Source organism: Mytilus californianus, unplaced genomic scaffold (genome assembly GCF_021869535.1).
Source record: "Mytilus californianus isolate M0D057914Y unplaced genomic scaffold, xbMytCali1.0.p SCAF_2, whole genome shotgun sequence".
NCBI lineage: Eukaryota > Metazoa > Mollusca > Bivalvia > Mytilida > Mytilidae > Mytilus > Mytilus californianus.
The window spans coordinates 65,103,386-65,129,664 of record NW_026262668.1 but is presented as its reverse complement, the minus strand read 5'-3'; the positions used below and the strand labels follow the sequence as shown (position 1 = coordinate 65,129,664).

At 32.0% G+C, this 26,279-nt stretch overlaps 2 protein-coding genes and 1 long non-coding RNA gene across 6 annotated transcripts in view; 2 read left to right on the top strand and 1 right to left on the bottom strand.

Annotated features, from left to right (window-relative positions):
* The window catches only part of LOC127730258 (uncharacterized), a 346,186-nt gene that overhangs the window by 267,655 nt on the left and 52,252 nt on the right, over window positions 1–26,279 (top strand). The window lies entirely within an intron of this gene.
* LOC127730254 (uncharacterized) lies at window positions 378–7,336 on the top strand. The gene is made up of 2 exons (XM_052238560.1): window positions 378–497; window positions 5,627–7,336. The coding sequence occupies exon 2, from the start codon at window positions 5,629–5,631 to the stop codon at window positions 7,258–7,260; it is 1,632 nt and encodes a 543-aa protein (XP_052094520.1). The 5' UTR covers window positions 378–497; window positions 5,627–5,628; the 3' UTR covers window positions 7,261–7,336.
* The window catches only part of LOC127730250 (sodium- and chloride-dependent glycine transporter 1-like), a 118,197-nt gene continuing 104,411 nt past the window's right edge, over window positions 12,494–26,279 (bottom strand). For all 3 annotated transcript variants that reach the window (XM_052238554.1, XM_052238555.1, XM_052238553.1), the window contains exons 9-14: window positions 21,484–21,596; window positions 20,604–20,732; window positions 19,305–19,404; window positions 18,691–18,791; window positions 17,135–17,305; window positions 12,494–12,758 (exon numbers count right to left, since the gene is read on the bottom strand). In XM_052238554.1, coding sequence (XP_052094514.1) covers window positions 12,615–12,758; window positions 17,135–17,305; window positions 18,691–18,791; window positions 19,305–19,404; window positions 20,604–20,732; window positions 21,484–21,596 — 758 coding nt within the window. In that variant the 3' untranslated portion in view covers window positions 12,494–12,614. The remainder of the gene's footprint in view (window positions 12,759–17,134; window positions 17,306–18,690; window positions 18,792–19,304; window positions 19,405–20,603; window positions 20,733–21,483; window positions 21,597–26,279) is intronic.

Sequence of the window (26,279 nt, the reverse complement as noted above, 5' to 3'; positions counted from 1 at the left end):
ATACGTTGTCATGTCAGAATACAGGTTATAAAAGATGAAGAAGGGTTGACGTCAACAAGAAAGCACACTTAAAACAATCAGAGGTCGACATTGGGTAATCAACAAAAGACAAGTGTATATACAATATGGCTAGCTCTGAATTGCCCTGATTCTAGAAAGGTTTTGAATAATTAATCAGAGACTAGATGGAAATAAAATAAATTACAATGTTCTTTTAACAAGTAAAGCATGAATATAACCGATTTAAATTGAGCAATATCAACAGAGTAGTTATGTTTCTAGATATGACGATAATTTATTATTTTCATATTAATTTTCACAAATTGTTAAGTTGTGTCAGGTATTATTTTTACATCCTTTGCAGTCTGTAACTGATATGGATGGATGAATTTTCTATATAACCAAGCATAACTAACCAGGAAGATATCAGAACATATATAGCAGGGGACAAACAGACATCATTTTCTTTGGAACAAAGTTTGTATTAAGGATAAAACGTATGTATACTGAACTATTTCAATTTGTATTATATCTTAAATTTAATCTGATGATTTTCAAATATTTTAAGCTTTACCGAAAGGTAAAAATATTTGAGAAAATATGACCTGGTCGTTATTCGTTATCCGATATTCGTAATTCAATTTCAAACCAGCTGTTTGCAGTTGGTTCGATATTAAGATTTTTTTAGGCAAAGTCTCCATGTGTATATCTTGATAAAGATCGTCATTACCATTTTGCATTTTTTTTAAATCTTTTCCCAATTGTATATTTACTTTACTATATATAAAAATATTAATTTTCGCGAACCATTTAGGTCACGGAAATTCCATTTTTTGCCATCAGTAAGGAGAGTTGTACAAATAATGTGAATACACAGAACCCCGATCCAATTCATCTTTTGCTAAAAATATTTATCATTTTCTGTTTTGTATCTCCTATTATAATGCAATTAGTTTGTATCAGTGGTTCTGATTGGATGTCAGTAAGCGTACAATTCTCTATCTCCTTGTCTGTAACTAAGGAAGCCGACATTTTGAATTGTGGAATGTATTGACATGCAATTTTTACAATGATAAGCAAAAAAACTCACATGTTGCACCTAGAAATCTTCTTTTTATCAAATTTAATTACATTCTGAAGCGGCCAAGAAGCCAGAAAACGCCCGGTGTTTACGTTTGACGCCGGAAGCATACATATGACGTCACCTAGTTTAGGGGCCAAAGAAGATAACATCTTTTCGCGGAATTTTCTTTAATGAGAATTTTACACTGAGATAATGATTGAAATTGAATTATGTACTTGTTTTGCATTAGAATAGAGATAACTGTATTGTATTTGAAGCTTTGCGGACGTCCATCGGTAGTTTTACTGTCGCAAATACCCGTTTACCTGTCTCCGCTACGCGTCGCCAGGTAAACTAAATTTGCGACAGTAAAACTACCGCAAAGCTTCAAATACAATACAGTTATCTCTTAAACATCATTCCATTTTTCTCTAATTTCGATTAAAATATGACAAAACCTGCCGCCAAAATAGATGTATGCCCCAAATAAACATTTCCCGATTGGTTGAACTACTATGGCGTCAATGTAAAGCAAAGCAAGCCTCGATGTAAAGCAACGCAAGCCTCGATGTAAAGCACACGCTTCCCAAGAGTAAGGAGAGTTGTACAAATAATGTGAATACACAGACCCCCGATCCAATTTATCTTTTGCTAAAAGTGTTCATCATTTTCTGTTTTTTATCTACCAACAACATTCCATTTTTCTATAATCCCCATTTAAACATGTCAAAACCTGTAGTAAAAATAGATGTATCCCCTAAGTTAACATTCCCCGATTGGTTGAAAAGCTGTGGCCTCGATGTGAAGCAACGCAAGCACACGCAAAAATTTCCGTTGATATGTCGAACTTCGACCCCGGGATTCAGCCGATTTACAAAGAGATTTTCTTGCGCTCAAATGTAATTCTAAGTGAAGTATACTGGTAAAGTAAAATTATATATTCTTTTACAGAAATATTTACACATTTTATCATTAATGTATTGTCATGCTTCTACATATTTACGCTGAGCTTTAGTTAAATATAATTCTATCCAAATTTTGTTACGGTAAGCTTTAAGAGTAAGAATATTTCGCGCCAAAACAAGAAAATAACCTGTATCACCAAATAAGTTTATCAGCATCTTTCTGAAATTTTCCAATAGAAAATAGCGTTTAGTATAGAGAAATGTTGGTAAGTATTACTTATTAATGTTAAGGTTCTCCAGAGGTGGTTCTCTGGACCTTCTTGGCTGTCAATTTAATCCCATTTATCCATTATTCCCGATGACAGAATGGCAAACCAGTCGATTTGTGTCGTGAGTGGAAATCTTATCTATTTGATGGAATAATTTCTTCATTAACTGTTCATGCAGCACTTTTGTATTTTTTTGTTAACCGTGCACATACCCTTTGCATTTCTGCAAGATAAATGGGTTGTGTATGTGTAATAAGCGAGTTCGGAGTTCTGTAATGCGCAGGTGCGAAAAAAAATTAAAGGGAGATCACCCATTAAGGTCGAAAGGTCATTGCAGATAATCAAACGGGATAAATACACAACGGATATCGTGAATATGCTTTAAAACGTTAGTAATCGTTGCGCAGGTAGAAAAATATTTATTGTTACGCAACAAACGGTAGTATTGAATGGTGAACATAGGGTTTTCAAATGAATTAACGGAAAATTGTTCTAGAAAAATAAAAAAAACCGAGATACTGGATGGTCATGACATGCATATGTACCGATGCGTCTTGTAAAGCATTTTTCTATATATTTTTTCATGACAACTATGAACAGAATGCATATATTGGTCTTCCAACTTGAATGATTCTACGCAAGTAATTGTTAGGGCCCGTTATGACCGTTAACATAGTCATAGCTTGCTGTGATGGTTTACTTTTTAGTTTTATCATTGGCACTCAGACCACATCTTTTTATATCTATAAACAGACTTTCTTGACCACAATAAACAACACTCAAATAAATAGTGAAACACTTTATGTAAGCACATGTCTATTTATTTTTTTTAAAATAAGATAAGCACAAGTTAAAAATAGGTATGTGCAAGGAGGGCACTTAAATTATTCCACCTACATGTAAACAACAAATTTATGTGTGACCTGGAAACAGTGTAACTTAATAGTAAATATGTTATGTCCAATATGTGACCATTGACAAAACCCCACCTAGTCATTATTCACTCAAAACACAAGTATATTAAATGCTCTGTATATATATAATTAAACACTTTTCACCAGTTTTATAGTTTAGACTTGCTTTGAAAGCAGCAGTAGTGATTCCAAATTCAGTGTTGCATACAATTTCTTAATCATAATGAGATGACAAAAAAATGAGACCATGTCAATATAACACAACTATTAAAAATAAATAATGAAATAAAAAACTGTTCTAAATTAGTGCACATAATGACAGTTTGTAAATGCACAGACAGTATTCCTCAAAAAGTGTTTTGGGCAAATTCTTACAAAAGTCTAACACATCACAATACAAAAATTTGAGTATTTATTAAAAAAAAACAATGTATAAAGTTTATAGTGGCAGTCATTTGTTAGTTTATTCCAAGGATTTGTATAGTTAGACACTGCATAACAGTTTTGTAATATATCTTGGTTAATTTGCACAAGGTACTGGTCATCAGCTGAGAATGCAGATCTCTTAAGCATAAAACTGTTTCAGTTAACATCTATAAGAGGTTGACAAAATAATGGTGCTCACTTTATTCAGTTTACACAGGTTGCTCTGTAATGTGTATTACTTTGTGGCAATAGGTTTTGATTGGTCTTTGTTTCTTTCAGGTATTATTCAAAGTAAAGGTCAAGATATTTAAAGTTTCCTTGTAAAGGATATAAAATATATAAATTAAATAAGTCTAAATTGAAAACAACGTTCAAACCTATGATTGCGTTGGATAAAAATCGCAATTTTTATACATGTGCATGCAAAACAAATTTCTTGGTAGAGGGGTCTAAATACAATACAAACAACATTTTCCAAAAGACCAAAAAAGTGAAAAGGTATATTAAACAAAACGCATTTGACTAACAGGTCGAACAACGGATGTTCTTAAACCCTGCTGACTGCCATTGGCGATTGCCAAATAAACGGATCACAAGATGTAACAAAATGGATCTTTATTAATAAATTATATATATATATCACGTGTATGTGTCTATAGAGAACAACCAATCAGCAAAATACGGTACTGAACTATTTTAATTCTTATTGTTTTAAAAATTCACTTTGATGATTTTTAAATATTTTAAGCCGACGAGATGCCGGAATGAAGGGTTGCTATGTCTCGCTTCCTTGACAAATTTTGAAGGCTCAACAAAAATAGATCGCAATTTGTGCAGAAAAGTGGTTTCCTGGTGCTAAATCAAATACTATAAATGGGATTGAAACCAGATGTGGATATATGATCACATATAATCAGAGGAAAATTCCGATTGCGAGGTCACTATTTATAAGGCCAATGTCATAGTTTCTAAAAAAAGATTTTATGAGGCATAAGAAAAATACACACATAAATATTCATTAATAAACCCTACAAATGACATGCTATTCCAACGACTGATAACACAAATCTGGATGAGCTTTATTCAAGAGATTTTCTATGGAAGATATATAAAAAAGACTCCGTTTAGTGAGTAGTGGTGATCTTAAAATTCAATCTTCTTCTTTCAGATCCTGTCTTCAAGCTATCTTTACTTTTGCTATACTATCTTGTTGAGTAAATCTGATATCTTTTACGGTTGTGTTTTGGAAATAAATTATAACGTCAGGCGAGTGGTATTCTGAGGAAAAGAAAACTTTTGTTTGTGTGACACGGGGGTGATTGGTTAATAGGTTGACTGATTATTGGTGTTTGATGCCACTTTAAGCACCATTGACTACATCGTGGCGGTCAGTTTTTATTGGTGGAGGAAGCTAGAGTGCACAGAGAGAACCACCGACCTTTAGCAGGAAAGCTGATAATCCTTGTCAATTAAGATTTGAGCCGAACGCAACTGCCACGTGCAGGGTTCGAACTCTCAACCTCAGTGTTGAAATGTTACAGGTAATAAGAATGCATTTTCGTGGACAAAACTAAACAAGACATCGAATAATGTAAGATTTACCTACTTAAAAATGGATGTATTACGATATCGAGACAGAAATTTGCCGCCTCAAGTTTTGGTCGGTTCTTTAATGTTTTTATATGGACTGTGCTCTGACGTCCCGCGGCCCCAGAAAATCTTAGAACAAGGGTGTCATACGTCAGAACTATCTTGGAATATTCCTCATATAACAATTATAATCTAACAAACGGGATGAAGTTTTACCTCAACTGTTTATTATTAACTTCTGGGTCATGATCTATTTTCCCTTGGCTACTTCGTATTGCGTTTACATTTCAATTTAGTTTATATGTGCATACTTTGAATCGTGCCTCAGATTTTAGATACCATAATATTCTTTTAGCTATACAACCTTTTAAAACGAAAAACCGGTAGTTTTTTTAAATTGTTTTATGTGTCGTCTCTTTAAATTTTTATTGAACAAACTTTAATGATTTTTTCTTTCAGCAATGGAATCCTTTGCAAAGTTTTTAAATGCTGCCATAGTCCTACCACTCACAGCAGGCGAAGCATCCGAAAATCATCACTCATGGGATAATATTCGACCTCATGATGGCAGTATTAGCGGACTTGTACTTCTTTCAAGCGTTTTACTGATATCTGTTCTCTATATGTTCGGAGTTCAGTTGGTTAATAAAGACAAGGACGAGACAATGACGAATCACCTAATTTATTCATATCTTTGTGTCGTAATTTTCTTAGCTATATTCGTCTGTGTTGTACACTTGATAATCGAGTATCGATCGAGACAGGCTAGTGTTTTATCAACATCTTTCAATGAAAAATACAACTCAAAAGTGAAATTTATATTTCTGTGGATTTTTACATTTGGAAGCATTCTGTTTTCCCTTGCCAAAATTATTTGCACAATTTGCTGTCACGAGGACTTATTCGAGGAGGGCAAGACAATAGGCTGTATAGACACAAATGCCACATATGACAGAAGCCATGATGTAGCGACCGTCAGGTTTCACTGCTTTCAAATAATATTTTATATTGTTCAGTCTTGGTTTTTACAAGTTTGCATTCGTTCCTTTTTTAAATGCTCGTGGACGATTTACTATAGTTTGTTGTTGATCGTACTGGCGAATATTTCACAATGGGCTCATTATTTCGCTGAAATATACAAAGACACAAACCCTGAAAGCAATGGTATGCATTGTCTAATGAAAAACAAGTGCCATCCAAAAATATTTTTAGACTCAATCAAGCCGTATGCAACGCCAGCAGAGATGGAATACTTTCTACTCTCAATGATATTAATTGCTGAACTTTGGCCATCAAATGATAATGAACCACCATCTAGCAGGCTTGCACCGCATCTGGCAAATGTAAATACTCCATTACTCACCTCTTTATTACCAGTTACGGATTCAGAGGAAGTCTCACAAGAAGCCTCACAAGAAAGCAAAGCTAAATACGATTCCTGCCCTGTTATGCTTATTGTTTTCGGAGTTGTGATAGTTTTACCGAGTTATATTTTAGCTTATTGTAGGCATGAATCCGAATACACGGAAAATGCTGACATAGCTTACGATACCTTTTTATCATCATTAGCGATAATTTTATTAATTGTTAGTTTTCATATGTTTACTAAAAGGTCTTATTTAAGGGAAGTTATGGGAAAACAACATCTCCATTTTCATCACAAGATTATTATTGTAAGTTTTGTAGGTTCGATAGGATATCAATCACTAATAGTGTTTTCTTGCAAACAAGATGGTAAATACTTTTTCATGGTCCAAAAGTTTTTTTTAATACTAGAATTGTATTTACAAATTGTTTGTATACTTCAATTCAATAGTTTTACGAAGTATCGCCTGAATCCAAGAAATTATGTTTACCTCTTACTATCTGTAGTTAATCTATGTTGTTGGATTGGTGATAGTATTTTTGAAGCTACTACTGCCTACGATAAGGAAACATTGCAAAACTTATATACTGCTTCTACAGAAAAACTAATATCTCATTGTTTGTTCCCTTTCCTTGTCTTTTTTCGGTTTAAATCTTTTATTTTTTTCTATGGTATTTTTCGTCAAATCCCAAACGAGTACAGATATGAGAAAAACTTAATAATATAGTTCTGATAAATGTCTAACTGTTTTCTCTCCTAACATATTTGTAAACATGAATATATAAATTGAACACTTCATTCAAGTTTTGATTGTTTGTTGACTGCATAGTATTTGTTGCTCCTTTTAAAAATGGGAACACGTGAATCATATATTTGGTTGTAGGATTTGAAAGGCTTGGAGATCTGCTAGATAGTTTCGAAGCCTATGTATTTATTAAGATCTAGAATGTTTCCTTTCATCTGTTACATTAGAAAACATCTCGTAAATAAACACAACATAGATACCAAGATTAAAATTGTGTACGCTAGACGAGCATTTCGTCTACAACAGACTCATCAGTGACGCTCGAATCAGAAAAGTTAAATAGGCAAAAAAAAAAAAAAAAAAAGAGCGAAGTTGAAGAGCATACAGGACCTAAAATTCCTAAAGTTTTTGCCCAAAACAGCTAAGGTAATATTTTCCTGGGATAGAAAATCCTAAGTATTTCGAATCAATGATGATTTATGTTAACACAAAATTGCTGACTCCTGGGCTTTTGATACCCTTTGGGGACGAAAGAAGGGTGATGTCTATTAGCATCAATACCCCTGCCCATCTTTTCTTTCCACTAGGAATATAAAACAAGGAGACGTTGTATAATTATTCAAAATGAATCGGATTTAAGCTACTATAGGTTACGGTACGGCATGCTAAAATGAATAAGTCCCATACCGTATAGTCAGCTATAAAAGGCGCCAACATGAAAAAATTCAAACGGAAAAAAATATCATCTGATTTATGACAAAACAATAAAAGAAAAACGTATATGACAGACAGCATCAAACGAAATGCAATGAATTACAAGCTCCTGATTTTGGACAGTCACATATTAATGTGGCGGGCCAAACATGTTTGTGAGCGCTCAACCCTCCCCGAACCCGAGATAGTGATAACAGCACAACAAATAAACAAACTATAAGCATCAGTTTGAAATGGCTAGACTACTCAGATCAACACGAAGCACAAAACAAATAACAAACTAACATAAAGACACAAGATCCATACTCGAAATGTAACAGCTTACTAATAAATGATGTTCTCCTAGACTTAAAAGAAAGTATATTTACTACTAATGTATAAAGAATCAAGAAAATCACTTTTACCATATATTAACTAGCCGTAATATGCTGGATGTGCGATCTTACTTTAATTAAATTGTTATGCGGAATCTTTTTATATAGATTAGACCGTTGGGTTTTCCTGTTTAAATTGTTTTACACTAGTCATTTTGGGACCTTTATAGCTTGCTGTTCAGTGTGAGCCAAGGCTCTGTGTTGAAGACCGTACTTTGACCTTTACTTTTTACACATTGTGACTTGGATGGAGAGTTGTTTCATTAGCACGCATACCACATCTTTTCATTTCTATTCAACATAAATCTCTATAATTTGCGATGATTTATAAAAGTTTTTAAAATATCCCTTCCGTAGAAGTTTTTAATCAATGAAAATATTACGTTAGTTGAAATCTCAGACATTACTGAAAAAACGAGCATCTGAAACTAACTGAAAAACGTACACTCCATTCGATGAAGTCACGTGAACGTCACAAACAAGAACAGAAAAAAGAATATGAAAAGAAAAATCGTCCAGTTTGCCAAAAAAGGGTGTAACGATTACTTATGTTTGTAAGAACACTACGGTATTCAGAAGAACCGCCATATGGCATTTGGACATTTACTAAATGCAGATATTAAATAAAATTAAAAACATTTCTCGCGTGATTTCGGAAGCTCGTATATATTCGGTATCTTGTTGCGTTATGAGCACCCTTTTCATTGTTATTGCAACGTGAGCATATACATTCTTTTCTTTATTAGAATTAATATAATTTTATCATTGTGTTTTTAGTATGGTACTTTTTAGTTTCAGAGAAAATGTTAAAGATATATTTCCAATAAGATTGGAAACATTGTGGCAATGTAATTAAGCTTGCAGTTTCTGTCATTTTGCATTCATACTACATTAAATTGAGTTGACATTTTTTATAGACAAATGTCTTTACGCCTTTCTGCACTGAATGTTTGTTAATACTCCGATCCAAATCATAATCATCAATTAGATATTGGCAGAATCTTTTGACACTATTGTTACCAGAATAACAACAGGCTATTTTTTTCTCTCTCAATGCAAATATATAATACAAGAAATAACCAGGGAAATTGCCATTAGTATTTTACGAACAGTAATTTATTTCATAAGAAAATAAAAATCGACGTTATATTTTGTTTTTATAATGAGCAATAAATGAATTGGACAATCTTCGAATGAATGTGGCATTTGTTTTTCAATCTTACTGTCTGTCAAAGAGTATTTGGTTTCTTTCATATTGCTCCCGTGGCAGAACCACCAACAGCTTTTTTTTTTAAATACTCGGCTTAACTTCAGGCGTACATGTAACAAAATTGATTTTAGAAACATTTCCAGAGCGTGATTCCAATGAATGTGTTATCACTTATCATGGAAATTCCCGAAAAGATTGTCAAAATTATCAAAAAAAATTGTGATTTATGAAAATCACGCCTGCACACCTTTGACCACAATTTCTTCAAATTTGTAACACTTTGCACGTAACTACAAAAATGTACAGGATTTAATCGAAGGCATTATTTTTATTTCAAAAATTAAACCAAATTCAGAAATGAGGTTGGTCGGTCGACATATTGTTATTTTGTTTCCATACAAAAAATAGACGGAAATAAATTGAGCATGGTGGTTTAAAAAAAAACATCTGAAAAAATATTACACCTTTATGTTATTGAAAACAATTTTTTTTTGTTTTCGATTGAAGTAAAAAAGGTTTGTTTGTCCCAAGAAAAAAATCCCCTTCAATAAAAGATGAATGGTCAGTACCTGATAAAAACCGTTTTTTTCTAATTTGGAGTATGCCTAGATTTGTAATGATGCCACGATAACGCACGTAATAAACAACAGGCTACAGCAGCGTAACAATAGAAGAAAAAGGAATGAAAGGTTAAAGTTATTTTAGCAACTCAAGATTAATGAATTTTCAACTTTCATGTCCTCCCATATTTGCTTTTCCTGGCACATACTATTAAATTGTTTTTTTTAGAAATAGTTTTGTGCAGAAATGCACAGATTTTCTTGACTCTCTCTCTCTTTCATTAAAACCTGCTCCCATGAATGAAACAAAACTATAAAAGATTAGATACAACCAAAATATTTAGTGTCTGATATTCTCATGGTGTCCTACGGTGTACATTATGATGTATTAGATTGTTGTTCTTAAAAACAGTTGGTTGAACAATTTTCGATTGCCGATGGGAAACTATGGTTTTTTTTCAATCTTCCAGTTCAATTTACATACACCAGTTGTATTCAAATGAATTGTGGTGTATGAAGTATTGTCAAAATCATGACTAAACCCGCGTCATCTTGTAACAATGAACGAAAGAGATATGACGGTGTTAGTAATATTCTTTTTTAACTATTCATTTAGAAACTAAGAGTAACAAACGGCAGAAAAGAAATGACGTCTATCACTTCACAAACTGAAAGACAGCCTCGGGGCTAATTCTCATTATTCATTGAGAGCCCTTTTATAGCTTACCAGAACGCGTGGGTCGTACGGTGGCCTTTTATTAACATCCTTATCATATTAAGAAGATGTGGTATGAATGTCAATGAGACAATTCTCCGCCAGAGGCCAAAATACGTAAACAACTAAAGGTCATCGTACGGCCTTCAAAAATGAGCAAAACCCATACCGTTTAGTAAGCTGTTAAAGGGACCGAAATGACAAATGTAAAACAATGCAAACGAAAAATCAAGCGGCTTAATTTATGTAAAAAAACAGTAAACGCAAACAAATATGATATACAGCAACATACGGCAACCAGGCTCCTGGCTTAGGACATGCACAGACAGAATGTAGCGGGGTTTAAAACGTTTACTGGCACCAAACCCTCTACCTAACCTAGGACAGTGGTGTAACAGTACAACATAACAAACTATAAAAAATCAGTTGAAAAGTGCTTTACTCATTGGATCGATACATAACAAACAAACAAAGACACAAAGTACAGATCTGTTATTCGGAGGTATTGAAAATTCACTTGGAAACTCAACATATACCCCCTGGACACTTACCAAGGAGAAATTTCTGAATAATCATAGGTCTGTTTTATGTTCCTTTATAAATCTGATTCAAACAAAAAATTCTCTGTAACTGACATTATCAAGATGCTTTATTTCTTTACTGACAACTTATTTGTTACGTTTGGAGAACGCGTTTTTCAACAAATAATCGGCATTCCCATTGGAACCAGCTGTGCTCCTCATCTTATCGACTTGTTCCTTTTATTCACATAAGGCTGACTTCATACAGGAGCTTCTTATGAAGAATGAGCAGATGCTAGTATTATCCTTTAACTTCACGTTCCGCTATAAAGATGATGTCCACTCACTAAATAATTCAAAGTTTGGTGACTATGTTGACCGCATATATCCAATTGAAATTGATATAAAGTATACAACAGAAACAGTTAATTCTGCCTTATATCTTGACTAAAATGTAGAAATTGACAATAAGGATCGGTTGAGTACAAAACTCAGAGTTGACTTTATAGACGGTCCGAGTTGACGTATTAGTCGATCCGAGTTGTCTCCGGACCGAATTGTCCCGCAGTCCCGAGATCATCCCCGGTTTTTTATTGGGTTTTGTGTTGCTCAATCTTTAGATTTCTTTGTTGTGTTTCGCGTATTGTTTTTTTTTCTTTTCGTCGTTTTTGTTTTTGCCTTGCCATTGTCAGTTTGTTCTCGACTTACAAGTTTTAAATACCCCCTTTTGATATCTTTTTTTTAAAGCTAGTTGAAAGCCAAAAAAAAAAACTTTTAAATAAATCATGTATCTAAGAATGAAATAAGTTCAAATCCAACATCCAATGGATTTAGTGTAAAGACGTCATTAACAGTCAGAGAAATACATGACCTTGTGTAATGCCAAAATATAGGTATCGACAGATGTTTTTGGTTTTTTTTTTCGTATGGCGATTAAGATATCTCAGTTATTGAAGGGATCATTGTCCGACTTTTGTCATCTAATTTTATCGTGTTATATTTTACATGTTGAGTTTTACTCCTGGGTTGCAAAAAAAGTATTAAGCCATATTTGTTTAAGTGTACATGTGAAAAAAAATCCAATTCACATAGAATGCAATACTTCCACTGTATTAACAACATGAATTTTATGAATTTATTAAAACAAAAAGCACTGTAAGCGAGAACTAAAATCTCTTTTAAGACACTTTGTGTCCCTGGCGATCAAAATAACATGTTTTTTTCAGCTCATTTATTTGGCTCTTAAAATTTCTCCCCAATAAAATTAAGCTTTACTTTTTCAAAAAACCGCATTTGCTTTGCTGTTCCATTTTCATAGTAATCACTTTGAAGTTCTTTAATAGCTGGCTTCCATTTTGATGATGGCCTGAAAGCTGTTGTAATTTTCTGTGAAAAATATGATATATGATAGTTAATATATAATATAAAAGCATTCTTTCACAAATTGATTAAAAAAATTATTGACAAATATACTAGCGGAAAACTGTTCATTCAAAAACTGTCGTAATCTACAAAAAAGTAAAATAACAAAAATACCGAAATCCAAGGAAAATTCAAAACGGAAAGTCATTTATAAATGGCAAAATCAAGACCTCAAACACATCAAACGAATGGAAAACAACTGTCATATTCCTGACAGGCATTTCCTTCTGTAGAAAATGGTGGATTAAACCTGGTTTTATAGCTAGCTAAACCTCTCACTTGTATGACTGACAGTTGAATAGAATTCCATTATATTGACAACAATTTTGTGAGCAAAACAAAAACAGACATAATAGGTAAAAATGTCAAAAATAGGGGTACAGCAGTCAACATTGTGTTATAATCTTATTCACTATAAAACAAACAACTCTTTCCACAAAGAAAAACAAAAAGGCATATAGACACTCTATAAAGTACATACTAGTAAGCAAAAATGAAAGACAAGAATATAAAAATGACCGTAGCACAATAACACAATACACAATGGCGGGATGTATAAATACCGAGCCACGCCAAAAGTATATTACTAAAAATGGACTAAACAGTAAATGTTAGAATATACAAAGAGTTAGACAAAAAAAAAAGAACACTATAACACGTAATTTAGATGATAAACAACGTCTGTACCTATAAAAATAAGAAGATGTGGTATGATTGCCAATGTGACAACTATCCACAATAGACCAAATACTTCAAGACCATCATGTATTATTTGTGAAGTTGATACGGAATATTTATTAACAAGGTCGAAGATATCGTTTGAACTTTTTCAGAAAAAGGACGAGACGTTATGAAAAGTTGTAAGTTATAATATGTCACAATTTTCTTCAAATAATGATCTAGAAAATATCCGGTGATACTCAACTCAGCACAATGGATTAATAAGTAATTAAGTACACATTATTTTACTATTAACGTGTGACACAGTAAGCATAAAACAAATATTCACTGTGGTCCTCTCACATATCATTAAAAAACCAACTAAGATACAAAGATTTGGTTACAAGTTTGGCTCTACCTGTAGAAAACTAATTTTAAACGGAATAGCACATTCTCAATTTTACGGTGATGTTATTAACTGAGCCCGGAAATTTAGATACGATCCTTTAAATAACTTATTCTAAAAGGTTACCAATTCAACACTGTAATTAAATCTTTGAATATTGTTTTTATTGGTATAATATTGATTTTGTTATCAGTAAATTAAAACCATACAGAATATTATTGTTATACAGATATGTACTTTCACGGCACTATAATGATGGAAAATTGTATGCTGGAAGATGAAAGTAAAAGATAGTAAACTTAGATAAATAAACGAATAAATAAATAAAATTGAATTGTTTTGCATTGCTAAAGTTTTGAGACAAAATAGGTGACGTAAGATTAAGTAATAAAGAGTTTCGTCTTTTGGTAATAATATAGTTAATCTCATTTCTAGAGTTCTTTTGATCATAGCTATTAATGTGACGTTGAGAAATAAATTAAATAAACTGTCATCTTTTAAAAGAATAAAAATGTATGGATTTTGCCGTAGGAAAAGAATACTTAAGTGTTTCTATTGTCCACTAAAATAATTCTGTAAATTAAGTAAAGATTTTGATAATCCATTAATTGCCTTTAGTTTTACATAACTAAATAAAATATATGTCAAGCATATAAATCTTTTACATAAAAAAAGAATAGTTGACCAATAAAAAGTAACTTTAGAAAATTCAAAATTGACGCTGAAATTTCATAGGTGAATAAAATAGTTCCAATCAGCACGTGATGTTGGGTTTAAAAAGGGAAGCCCGCAAACTCCCAACATCACAGATCACATATCACACTTCAATGAAGATTGCTGTTTGGAATAAATAATTAAAACATCATTGTATTTTATTCACCAGGTATGTTAATTGTTAAAGTTTAAACTATCTTCAATTGAATTTTAAAGTAAGAATTTAGCTTCTGATTTAATAACTTTAGTTTGATATTTAAATGAAGATTGCTGTTTGGAATAAATAATTAAAACATAATTGTATTTTATTCACCAGGTATGTATATTGTTTAAGTGTAAACTATTTTCAAATGAAATTTAAAGTAATCATTTATCTTCTGATTTAATAACTTAAGTTTGATATTCAAAACTTTTAACTTAAATTTATAAAGAGAGATTTTAATTAACATAAATAAGTTAAAATAAAGTTTCCTATTCAAATTAAATGATCACATATCACACTTCAATTTAGAATGCTGTTTGGAATAAATAATTAAAACATCATTGTATTTTATTCACCAGCGCCAGGCCTCGAAAGAACAAGTGTCCGAGATGAGGGACACACCCACAGAAGGTATCAAATAGACCGGAAATGAGTGGGCTAGATTCTCCAGATACCTGAATAGATGCTAGTATTCCCCAGATACCCCGAAAGAAGCCAGAATCCCCAAATGAACGAAGACGTGAATAAACCCCAAGCGAAAGATGAAAGTCCCACGATATTTAGTAGTATTAACGTTTTGGAGGTACAGGGGAGACAACTCGATACAGCAGCGATCCCTCCCCCTTTTTCTGCATTACAGCACTACAATCTGTCGATACATGTATTTTGGCATTTACAAGGTCATGTTTTTCTCTGACTGTTAATGACGTCTTTACACTTAATCCATTGGATGTGTACTGATTGATATTTTAGTCTTAGATACATGATTTTTTTATTTAATTGTTGTTAGGGATGAGGAATGGATAATTACCCTGCCACGTCCGGTCTGTGTTTTTGTTTGATGTTTCCTGCTTTATAACGATCTGATGAGTTAAGCCCTTTTCAACTGATTTGTATAGTTTGTTCTTATGTTGTGCTGTTACACCATTGTCCCAGGTTAGGGGAGGGTTGAGCGCTTACAAACATGTTTAACCCCGCCACATTCTTTATGTGCCTGTCCTAGGTCAGAAGCCTGATTTAACATCCACTTCATCTGAACTTTGGTGGATAGTTGTCTTATTGGCAATCATACCACATCTCCTTATTTTTATATAAATACAATATTTACTTTCATATAATGCAATTGGAAAAACAAAACACATTTTGTATACTATATATAATATACAATAATGTTAACCATCATTTGAAACATTTAAATTTTATTTTCATTGATAAAATGTATAGCTTGCATTTCGATTCATAAACTAATGTGTATGATACTTCTTGAATAAATCCATAGTTGAAAATAGAACGTTAAGCTCGGCATAGATGGTTCCATGAAGTTATGTCTGAATAATGAAATGTTTTCTTTATAAAGTTAAATTTTGGTCAAGGCACAAACATTTTTTCATAGAGAATAATATTTTTGATAAGATGATTTCAAGATATCACATAAATAATTTGGAGCATGATAATAAATTCATTTTATACATAAGAACTTTTATTTTGAAATTTTAAAGGGGGGGATAAAATAAAAATAGTGAAATATTATGGGGGGATCAAGAAAATTTTATATTTTTGATTTCAAAATGACCAGCCCCCCCCCCCCCTTTCCAGGTAATATAAATAATTTTTGTACATAACGAACAACAAGTAATAAATGATGGACAGTAAATCTGAATGACTATGTTATAATCAAAATACAAGGGCAGATCATTTATATATATAAAAAAGAGCATAGGTCCAATTATACTATCCTGAGGAACGTTCTTGTAGTCGATTCTACATTATCTATTACAATTCTTTGAATCTTTTCTGACAGATATGATTTAAACCACAAGCAAGATAAATCATTAAAATGTTATGCCTTTAACTTGGATATTGATAATGTTTTTTATAGTGTTTTTATGTTTACTGCACCAACCGTCGGCAGGCAAACTGGTGACCTTCTGCTGTTGTCTGTTCTGTGGTCGGGTTGTTGTCTCTTTGACACATTCCCCATTTCCATTCTCAATTTTATTATCAATTAATATCGGAGTCAGTCAAACTAGGAATACTTATCAATTAATATCGGAGTCAGTCGAACACATCTCGATACTTTCAAACTCACATCATAAGAGTTAACCGGCTAGTGAGCATTGTAGGTGATCTACTAAGACCACTCGGCCACCGAGACTAATATTCCTGTATATAATTTATCATGATAGCATATTAAAGTATTGTGTTGAACACCAATTTAACTGTAAAGATGTCTAAGTTCACTGATATTTTAAGTAGATAAATATACATGTAATACCGAGAAGACGAATTATAGTTAACATAAACTTTTTAAGAAACTATAGATGCTATTTTATGCAGCAGGATAAAGTTTGTACTCACCTTTTTGTATGTTTCGCCTGGCATATCTTTTACAACTATGAAAGCACAAACAATGATGGGTATCAAAGGAAAAACTGATACAAATATGCCAAATCCTACTGCTGCACCTGAATATTGGTAAGATCCATATGTCGGTGGCTGATACGCCGTAATACTATATACCAATACTGCCTGGGAAAACATATGTAAGTTTTGTAATTGAATTTACTGTGCAACTGGAAATGTCCCCAAAAATCTTATAACTATGAATGGTAAATCGCTATGTGATCATGTCCACTACGTAGAGGCGCTGGTGAACACACAAGTTCGCTGACAAAATCTTAAACATTTTAGATCTGAGTCGTAGAATAATCTATAAACTTTTACTCTGGAATTTTATTTAACTGGAGTAAACCTTACTCAAACATAGGAACTTGTTTATTCCTCAATATGACCCATAATAGGCCATGACATTAAAAAAGTATAAATACTATTTAAACATGAAAAGAAAATCTGGGTAATGACCCGAAATTATCGACCAATTTTGAGCCAATGCAAAGCAATCGGTCCATTATTTTGCGTTCCTTTTTGGGGGGGGGAGTACAAGGTCATATTGTGCAGATTGGGTTCTGTTCAAGGATCACATGTTTAACATATCAAGGGAAGAAATTCAGAAAATACACTGCAAACGTTGAGTTCGCGGTGAATACAACCAAATTCCAACTTGTATTGTCTGTTTTATCAAATTGATCCCAATAGAATAATTAAACGTGCGTATTCAACAACTGGTGAAACATATCGTATTCAACAACTGGTGAAACATATTTAAGTATAAATGTTATAGCATAGTATGGTGAATTTAAAAAAGATGATTCTTAAAAATGAAGAGTAGAAAGCGTGGCATTAAACATAGTTAAATGTTTCTTTATGGTCAGATCACCTCTTGGCAATATCATATCCCTAAAGCGTGCTTTTAGCATCTTTTTTAGATTTTAAGGTTGGATATACCAATTTTACATGTGTGTATAAAGAACTTTAATATATAAATTCCTATGGATCTGGTGTGAATAATTGGTGATGGATATTCAGAGTTTTAGTTATACGATTATACCTTACTCCGGATTCCAGGAGGTGTGCCTTCACTGACAGACGGTATTAACAGATTAACGGAAACAGAAACAGATGAAGACAAAAACCGCCATTAGTCGTTTACCTCAATTAGTATTTTTTTAAATATGAAATTACAATGATATGAATTATATTATATTATTATTCCCCGTGTTACATATTTGTTGAACCATAAATTCGTAGTCACTTTCTTTACTTATAAGCACTAGCTTATTATGAAATTCAATATTTTGAAGCTGGTAGAACATATGGAACCAAGAATCAGATTTCAAGCAAATAAAAGAAACAATCTATACGGTAAATTGTAAAATTTACATGTTGAACAAGAAATTGAATTTCAATTATTGATATGCCTAATATTTGTACAGTCTTTTAATATCACTGTTTGTATTTATTTATATGCAGAAGTTGAACAAAAAGCAAAAAAAAAAAAAATGGTAATTACTCACTAGAAGTATTGATGGTGTAATGAAACCTATGCAAATTCTAAAGAATACTGGTATCCCTCTTCCTAACATGAGTCTAACATCACGTGAAAATCTATCCAATCCTGAAATTTAGATGAAAAAAAAATAGTATTCTTCAACTGTGTGAAGATTTTTTTATAGTATATGTAGCTATTAAATATATGCATTCATACTTGTTCTCATCAAATAATACAAATTTTAGTTTTGACCGCCTTGACAATTGACAGAGTCAAGCGAGACGTAGGTATGCATTTTCCAAGGGCGGCTGCGGCGTCGGCGTCAACAATCTAAAGAATTGCTATTTTAATTTCAATATTTTCATTTCACTATCATAATTACATACAGACGAGACGTATCTCGGTGTCAACAGTTTATTCCCCTATGACATTCAGATTAAAATTATTTTTATATCTAGTATTATTATAGTTATTATTTTGCTTGTACAATTTTATAGCTTTAAATTACATTATGGTTTAAATTCGTTTTTTTTAAGTAAACGAAGTACGGTACTATATATCAAACCTATTTTCATAAGAATTGATACAATATTCATAATAACTAAATAAAGATGACAAACAAAACAAAAAAAAACATACCATAAATCCAGCCAAACACAATACACTCTATAATACCAAACACTGCTGGGCAAAATGCAGCAATATACCAGTCTATTACTTGAAATATATATATGCCTCCCTATTAAAGGAATAAAACAAACAAAAAGATATTTTGACATCTTTTAACAAAAATGTTAAAAATTATTCAAATAATTTTGTTTCTTATAACTATGAAAGGAGCAGGATATTAAAATAACAATAGAACCATCGTTTGGCTCTCTCGAATTGCAATAATAGAGGAATTTTACAAGCCTTACAATTTTGTCGACAAATGAATATGATGATTCGAGATGGACACTACAGCGCAAAAATATCAGATTTCATTAGCAAGTTGAAATTTACATATTGAACCTTAACTTTATTTGCACAATAAAATCTTACCAAAAAGGTATTTAACCACATTGACTTCTGTGTATAAGACATCTTTTAGCAAATTATTTTTTTAAGGATATGGCTTTGAATTATATCTAAATATAAATTGTAAGATGAGCCTCTTTTTTTCAGTTTTTGCTGTCGATCTGATTATTCGAGCCCTTTCTAGCTGATTTTACCGGCGGATGGATTATGTTAATATGCTGTCACACAACTGCTGTCACTGTAGAGGCGAGGGGTGAGCGCTCACAGACATGATGTTTAATCCCGCCACATTGTGCATGTGCCTATCCCAGGTGAGGAGCCTGAAATTTAGTAGTTGCTGTTGGTTGCTGTCTGTAATATTAATTCTCGTATATTGGTTTTAGCCTGAATAATGCCATTGGTTTCCTCTTTCGAACTGTTTTACATTTCTTTTATAGCCTTTGCTCCTTGTTGAAGGCCATACGATGGCCTACAGTTGTTAACATCGTCGTCATTTGATCACTGGTGGATAGTTGTCTCACTGGCCGTGTTTAAATTAAATCGTTAGATAAGTCAAAAAAAATTGTTAACAAATCTATAAAAATGTCACTTGAATAATTTTACTGTTTCAAATATATGTGTTATCATTTTATGTTATTAATGTCCATGGCCATGCAGTATCAGATACTGCTTTGTATTAAATATCATGTCATTGTCGCCATAAACAAACCACACACAAAAACAAATAGTGTTTACCTCTGTCGACATAGAACATTAATGTGTACAAAGTAAACATATGTAGCCATATGTAGCCATATTAATAATCCTCAATATAAATCTATACAAGTTATAGCTCTGTCGCCATCAATAATCCTCATATGCAAATTAAAATTCTGTCGATACCAATTTTCCTCAAAGAAAATTAAAAGTGATAACATTTACCTCTGTCGTCATTAACATTCCACAGAGAAAATTGGCAAAACACACTGCCATGACGAACATTACTCGACGACTTCGTAACCAATGAAATCTGTCTGAACAGGCAACTACTACAACTTCACAATATGCAAACTAAAATAAAAATCAAAATATAGTGTTTAAGTCTCTTTGCTTGCATAACCGCTGAAGAAGATAATGGAAAAGGTTCAGGGATGAGTATTTATGAAATTGATTGTGTAATTATGTTTTATTTTTAAGGTTTGTGTTCAGGCAAGAGACTTGTTAAACGAAGTTATGTTTATTTTGTAGATTTTCAAACGTCCCGGTTGTTTCAAAATGTCTCATAACGTTGATCTATCTATTTCGCGTGGGTATAATCTTCCTTTCACTCATCACAAATGAATATATCTTTTAGATAATTGTCTTCTCATTTAGTAGCTTCCAAACCTTTTCCGTTCATTAACTTTTTCCATTTCTAAGTTATCTTTTTATATGCCGCATGGAAATGGCAACTGTATATATTTGTTATACCATTTTTTCATTTACCCCAAACTGCTTTTGATGTTAACCATATGTTTTGATAAAAATTCATTGTATATATTATTAGGCTAAATTCGAGACGAATTATTAATATATCTGATGAATTGAAACCGTTATTATCTTTTATTAATTTTCTTATATAATCATAGGTTTGAACGTTGTTTTCAATTTAGGCTTGTATGTATATGTATATATAGCTTTGTGGTGATTTTTTCATACTTTTTTGCTTCAAACAATTATATTTTTCGTCGATTGTCAACAACAAATAAATCATAAAGGTTGTATGGGCGCTTGTTGTCCTAATATAATATGATGTAAGAGGTAAAGCATAATCGTTTCATACCTGACTGTCTAAACCGACAGTAAGCAGCATCACAAAAAATAAAACGGACCATATATTTGGGCCTGGAAGTTGCGCCAAAGCTTCAGGATATACTATCAATCCAAGTCCTGGGCCTACATGTAGATAAAAAACAATATTTAATTTTATATAAGAAAAATGAAGACACTTACTTTAAGTGTCCTCTCTAATATGTTGACTTAATTGTATTAAAATCACATATTGTAAAAACATTGTTATCAATTATATCTCAAAATGTAAGATCAATGTGAAATGTTTGAAAGAATTGTCTTTCTTACTGCTTTCATTAAATTGCCTGATGGATACTCGTATGTACAAGTTTATGTTATATAAAACTACTTTAAATTTAATATTGATGAATTCGAGTGTTACTTTAACAAACATGAAGACATCAACAACATTTTAGATTGGACGAATATGCTCATGTTTATTTCTTAAATATCGCATTGAGAAGTAATAAAGTGTACGTAATTATTACTGTAAACAATGAAAAAAGAATAGTTCCAACTATTTTCATCAGGTTCAATTACTATATCAGGAACGCTTAACGCCAAAAATTTAAAACCATTGATGTATAAAACCCGAAACACGTAAAGAACTATATCATAAATGATATAAAAAAAACGATCTAAAAATAAAAGTCAAATCTATCTAAAGTCAACTTTGCCTTACTGGGCAGTTGGAACCTAAGATTCATAATAATTTCTAATTTTGTCAACGGAGAAAGGTTTGTTACAAATTCATGTCAGTACCGAAGTACTGCATAATAGGCCCAAGACCACAATTAATGATCCCGCTTTTCGTTGTCCACGAATATAGTTCCTTTTAATTAGAGTGTATTTTTTCTTAATTTTTTTTCTTTCCCTTCCTCACTCATTTCTTAGTTTTTTGTGGGTGGAAATAAAAGAAGAGAGGTGAAATAAACTTTTGGATGTTGTATTTTAACTGATTTTGATATGGAAAGAGTGATTAGGCCAGGTGCAAAAAGGTGATATTTACAGTTTTCGGAACATCTCTTGACTTGTCCATAGGGGTATGGATGTGTATTGGCTAAATTTGTAAGAGTCATTGGTTCAATCTTTCTGAATTTTGGATATATTTTTGGACTAGTACTATACATTACACACACAAAAGATTTGACAAAAATGCAAGGTGCAATTTTTTTAATGAAACAAAACGTTATAAAGAACTAATAGGGGAATTTAATTGTGGTCTGTGGCCTAAGAGGTGAATTCAGGAAATATTGAATTTGTACTTTGACAACTTCACTGAATGATCTATTGGTATTAATTTGTCAAACTACATGAGAATAAATGATTTCCACTTTTATTTGATAGAAATTTTGTAAAAAAGTGACATTTCAGCCTACATGCCCAAAATTGAACTTTTTCAGTTGTTTCAATATTTTTACAAAAGTAGCATGCTTACTTTCTCTCTGACAGATTTTTCTGGTTTTCTATTTGTGTTTGTGGTATCTAATGTAGATGTTTAACTCATTTTTGAACACTGAACACAAAAAAAGTAGATAAAATCAGAATAAGAGTGCAAAATGTGCTGCTTTAATGGTCTTTGTCTAACGGTCAGTATGAAGCAAGTGAAAAATGAGGTTCTATGCACATACAAGTTGAATTCCTTTTAGCAGATTTCACTGAATCTGTATCAAAAGCACTTATTACTGGTTGTTTGACCTTGTCTGTTTCACAGACTACCTTTATTTTATTTTGTTTGATAGCTAGTGGTTAAAATATTGGCCTTTTGAGGCTGAAATTTCATGCCGATTTTAAAAAGTAAAGTAAATAACTTTGCTTCAAATCATACTGTCTACATATATAGTTGAAAGTGACAGTCATGTTACATCCAGGCTCCATGTTTTATCATATCTAAACAAAGATTTGAGCAAAAAGAAGCATATCTCTACCTACCATATCATTTATATGCTTTTTAATATGCAAATGTGGGGAACGACCTAAATTGACAACCTGTTTTTTTAAGCTTGACATTGCTGAAGACAATTTTATTCACATGTGTTATGCTATTTGAAACTAATATTTCCATTAAAAGTACATTTATAACATGTAAAAGGTTTTTTTATAACTTAACAACTTCAGAAAATTGTGGTAAGTGAAAAATATTACATTTCATATAAGGCCTCACATCATTTGAAAACCTCTATTTTTTGGCACAGGCTCATATAAAATTTACTTCTGGCCATTTTTTATAAGTCTGAAACATGAAGTATGCTATCTGTTGCTTTTAATAGGTGATAACTTATACATAGAAACATTAAAAAATGTAAGTTTTGGTATATTTTGGTTTTTAGAAGCCCAAATTTGATAGTTGAAATTGTTCAAATTCAACGCCACAATTCAGCACCCAAAGTTCAGATATAAAAAATGCCACATTTTTTATAATTGGTATCATATGGCTTTGAAACTTTGTAAACTGTTTTATAATACACTAAGCTTAAATCATGCCAAGTTTTATTAGAATTGGTCAAGTTTTAGACCCCTAATAGGCCCAAGACCACAATTAATGATCCCGCTTTTCGTTGTCCACGAATATAGTTCCTTTTAATTAGAGTGTATTTTTTCTTAATTTTTTTTCTTTCCCTTCCTCACTCATTTCTTAGTTTTTTGTGGGTGGAAATAAAAGAAGAGAGGTGAAATAAACTTTTGGATGTTGTATTTTAACTGATTTTGATATGGAAAGAGTGATTAGGCCAGGTGCAAAAAGGTGATATTTACAGTTTTCGGAACATCTCTTGACTTGTCCATAGGGGTATGGATGTGTATTGGCTAAATTTGTAAGAGTCATTGGTTCAATCTTTCTGAATTTTGGATATATTTTTGGACTAGTACTATACATTACACACACAAAAGATTTGACAAAAATGCAAGGTGCAATTTTTTTAATGAAACAAAACGTTATAAAGAACTAATAGGGGAATTTAATTGTGGTCTGTGGCCTAAGAGGTGAATTCAGGAAATATTGAATTTGTACTTTGACAACTTCACTGAATGATCTATTGGTATTAATTTGTCAAACTACATGAGAATAAATGATTTCCACTTTTATTTGATAGAAATTTTGTAAAAAAGTGACATTTCAGCCTACATGCCCAAAATTGAACTTTTTCAGTTGTTTCAATATTTTTACAAAAGTAGCATGCTTACTTTCTCTCTGACAGATTTTTCTGGTTTTCTATTTGTGTTTGTGGTATCTAATGTAGATGTTTAACTCATTTTTGAACACTGAACACAAAAAAAGTAGATAAAATCAGAATAAGAGTGCAAAATGTGCTGCTTTAATGGTCTTTGTCTAACGGTCAGTATGAAGCAAGTGAAAAATGAGGTTCTATGCACATACAAGTTGAATTCCTTTTAGCAGATTTCACTGAATCTGTATCAAAAGCACTTATTACTGGTTGTTTGACCTTGTCTGTTTCACAGACTACCTTTATTTTATTTTGTTTGATAGCTAGTGGTTAAAATATTGGCCTTTTGAGGCTGAAATTTCATGCCGATTTTAAAAAGTAAAGTAAATAACTTTGCTTCAAATCATACTGTCTACATATATAGTTGAAAGTGACAGTCATGTTACATCCAGGCTCCATGTTTTATCATATCTAAACAAAGATTTGAGCAAAAAGAAGCATATCTCTACCTACCATATCATTTATATGCTTTTTAATATGCAAATGTGGGGAACGACCTAAATTGACAACCTGTTTTTTTAAGCTTGACATTGCTGAAGACAATTTTATTCACATGTGTTATGCTATTTGAAACTAATATTTCCATTAAAAGTACATTTATAACATGTAAAAGGTTTTTTTATAACTTAACAACTTCAGAAAATTGTGGTAAGTGAAAAATATTACATTTCATATAAGGCCTCACATCATTTGAAAACCTCTATTTTTTGGCACAGGCTCATATAAAATTTACTTCTGGCCATTTTTTATAAGTCTGAAACATGAAGTATGCTATCTGTTGCTTTTAATAGGTGATAACTTATACATAGAAACATTAAAAAATGTAAGTTTTGGTATATTTTGGTTTTTAGAAGCCCAAATTTGATAGTTGAAATTGTTCAAATTCAACGCCACAATTCAGCACCCAAAGTTCAGATATAAAAAATGCCACATTTTTTATAATTGGTATCATATGGCTTTGAAACTTTGTAAACTGTTTTATAATACACTAAGCTTAAATCATGCCAAGTTTTATTAGAATTGGTCAAGTTTTAGACCCCTAATAGGCCCAAGACCACAATTAATGATCCCGCTTTTCGTTGTCCACGAATATAGTTCCTTTTAATTAGAGTGTATTTTTTCTTAATTTTTTTTCTTTCCCTTCCTCACTCATTTCTTAGTTTTTTGTGGGTGGAAATAAAAGAAGAGAGGTGAAATAAACTTTTGGATGTTGTATTTTAACTGATTTTGATATGGAAAGAGTGATTAGGCCAGGTGCAAAAAGGTGATATTTACAGTTTTCGGAACATCTCTTGACTTGTCCATAGGGGTATGGATGTGTATTGGCTAAATTTGTAAGAGTCATTGGTTCAATCTTTCTGAATTTTGGATATATTTTTGGACTAGTACTATACATTACACACACAAAAGATTTGACAAAAATGCAAGGTGCAATTTTTTTAATGAAACAAAACGTTATAAAGAACTAATAGGGGAATTTAATTGTGGTCTGTGGCCTAAGAGGTGAATTCAGGAAATATTGAATTTGTACTTTGACAACTTCACTGAATGATCTATTGGTATT

What these genes read in the sequence shown, in the direction of transcription:
- LOC127730254 (XM_052238560.1), top strand. Translation starts at nt 5,629, where the DNA reads ATGGAATCCTTTGCAAAGTTTTTAAATGCTGCCATAGTCCTACCACTC.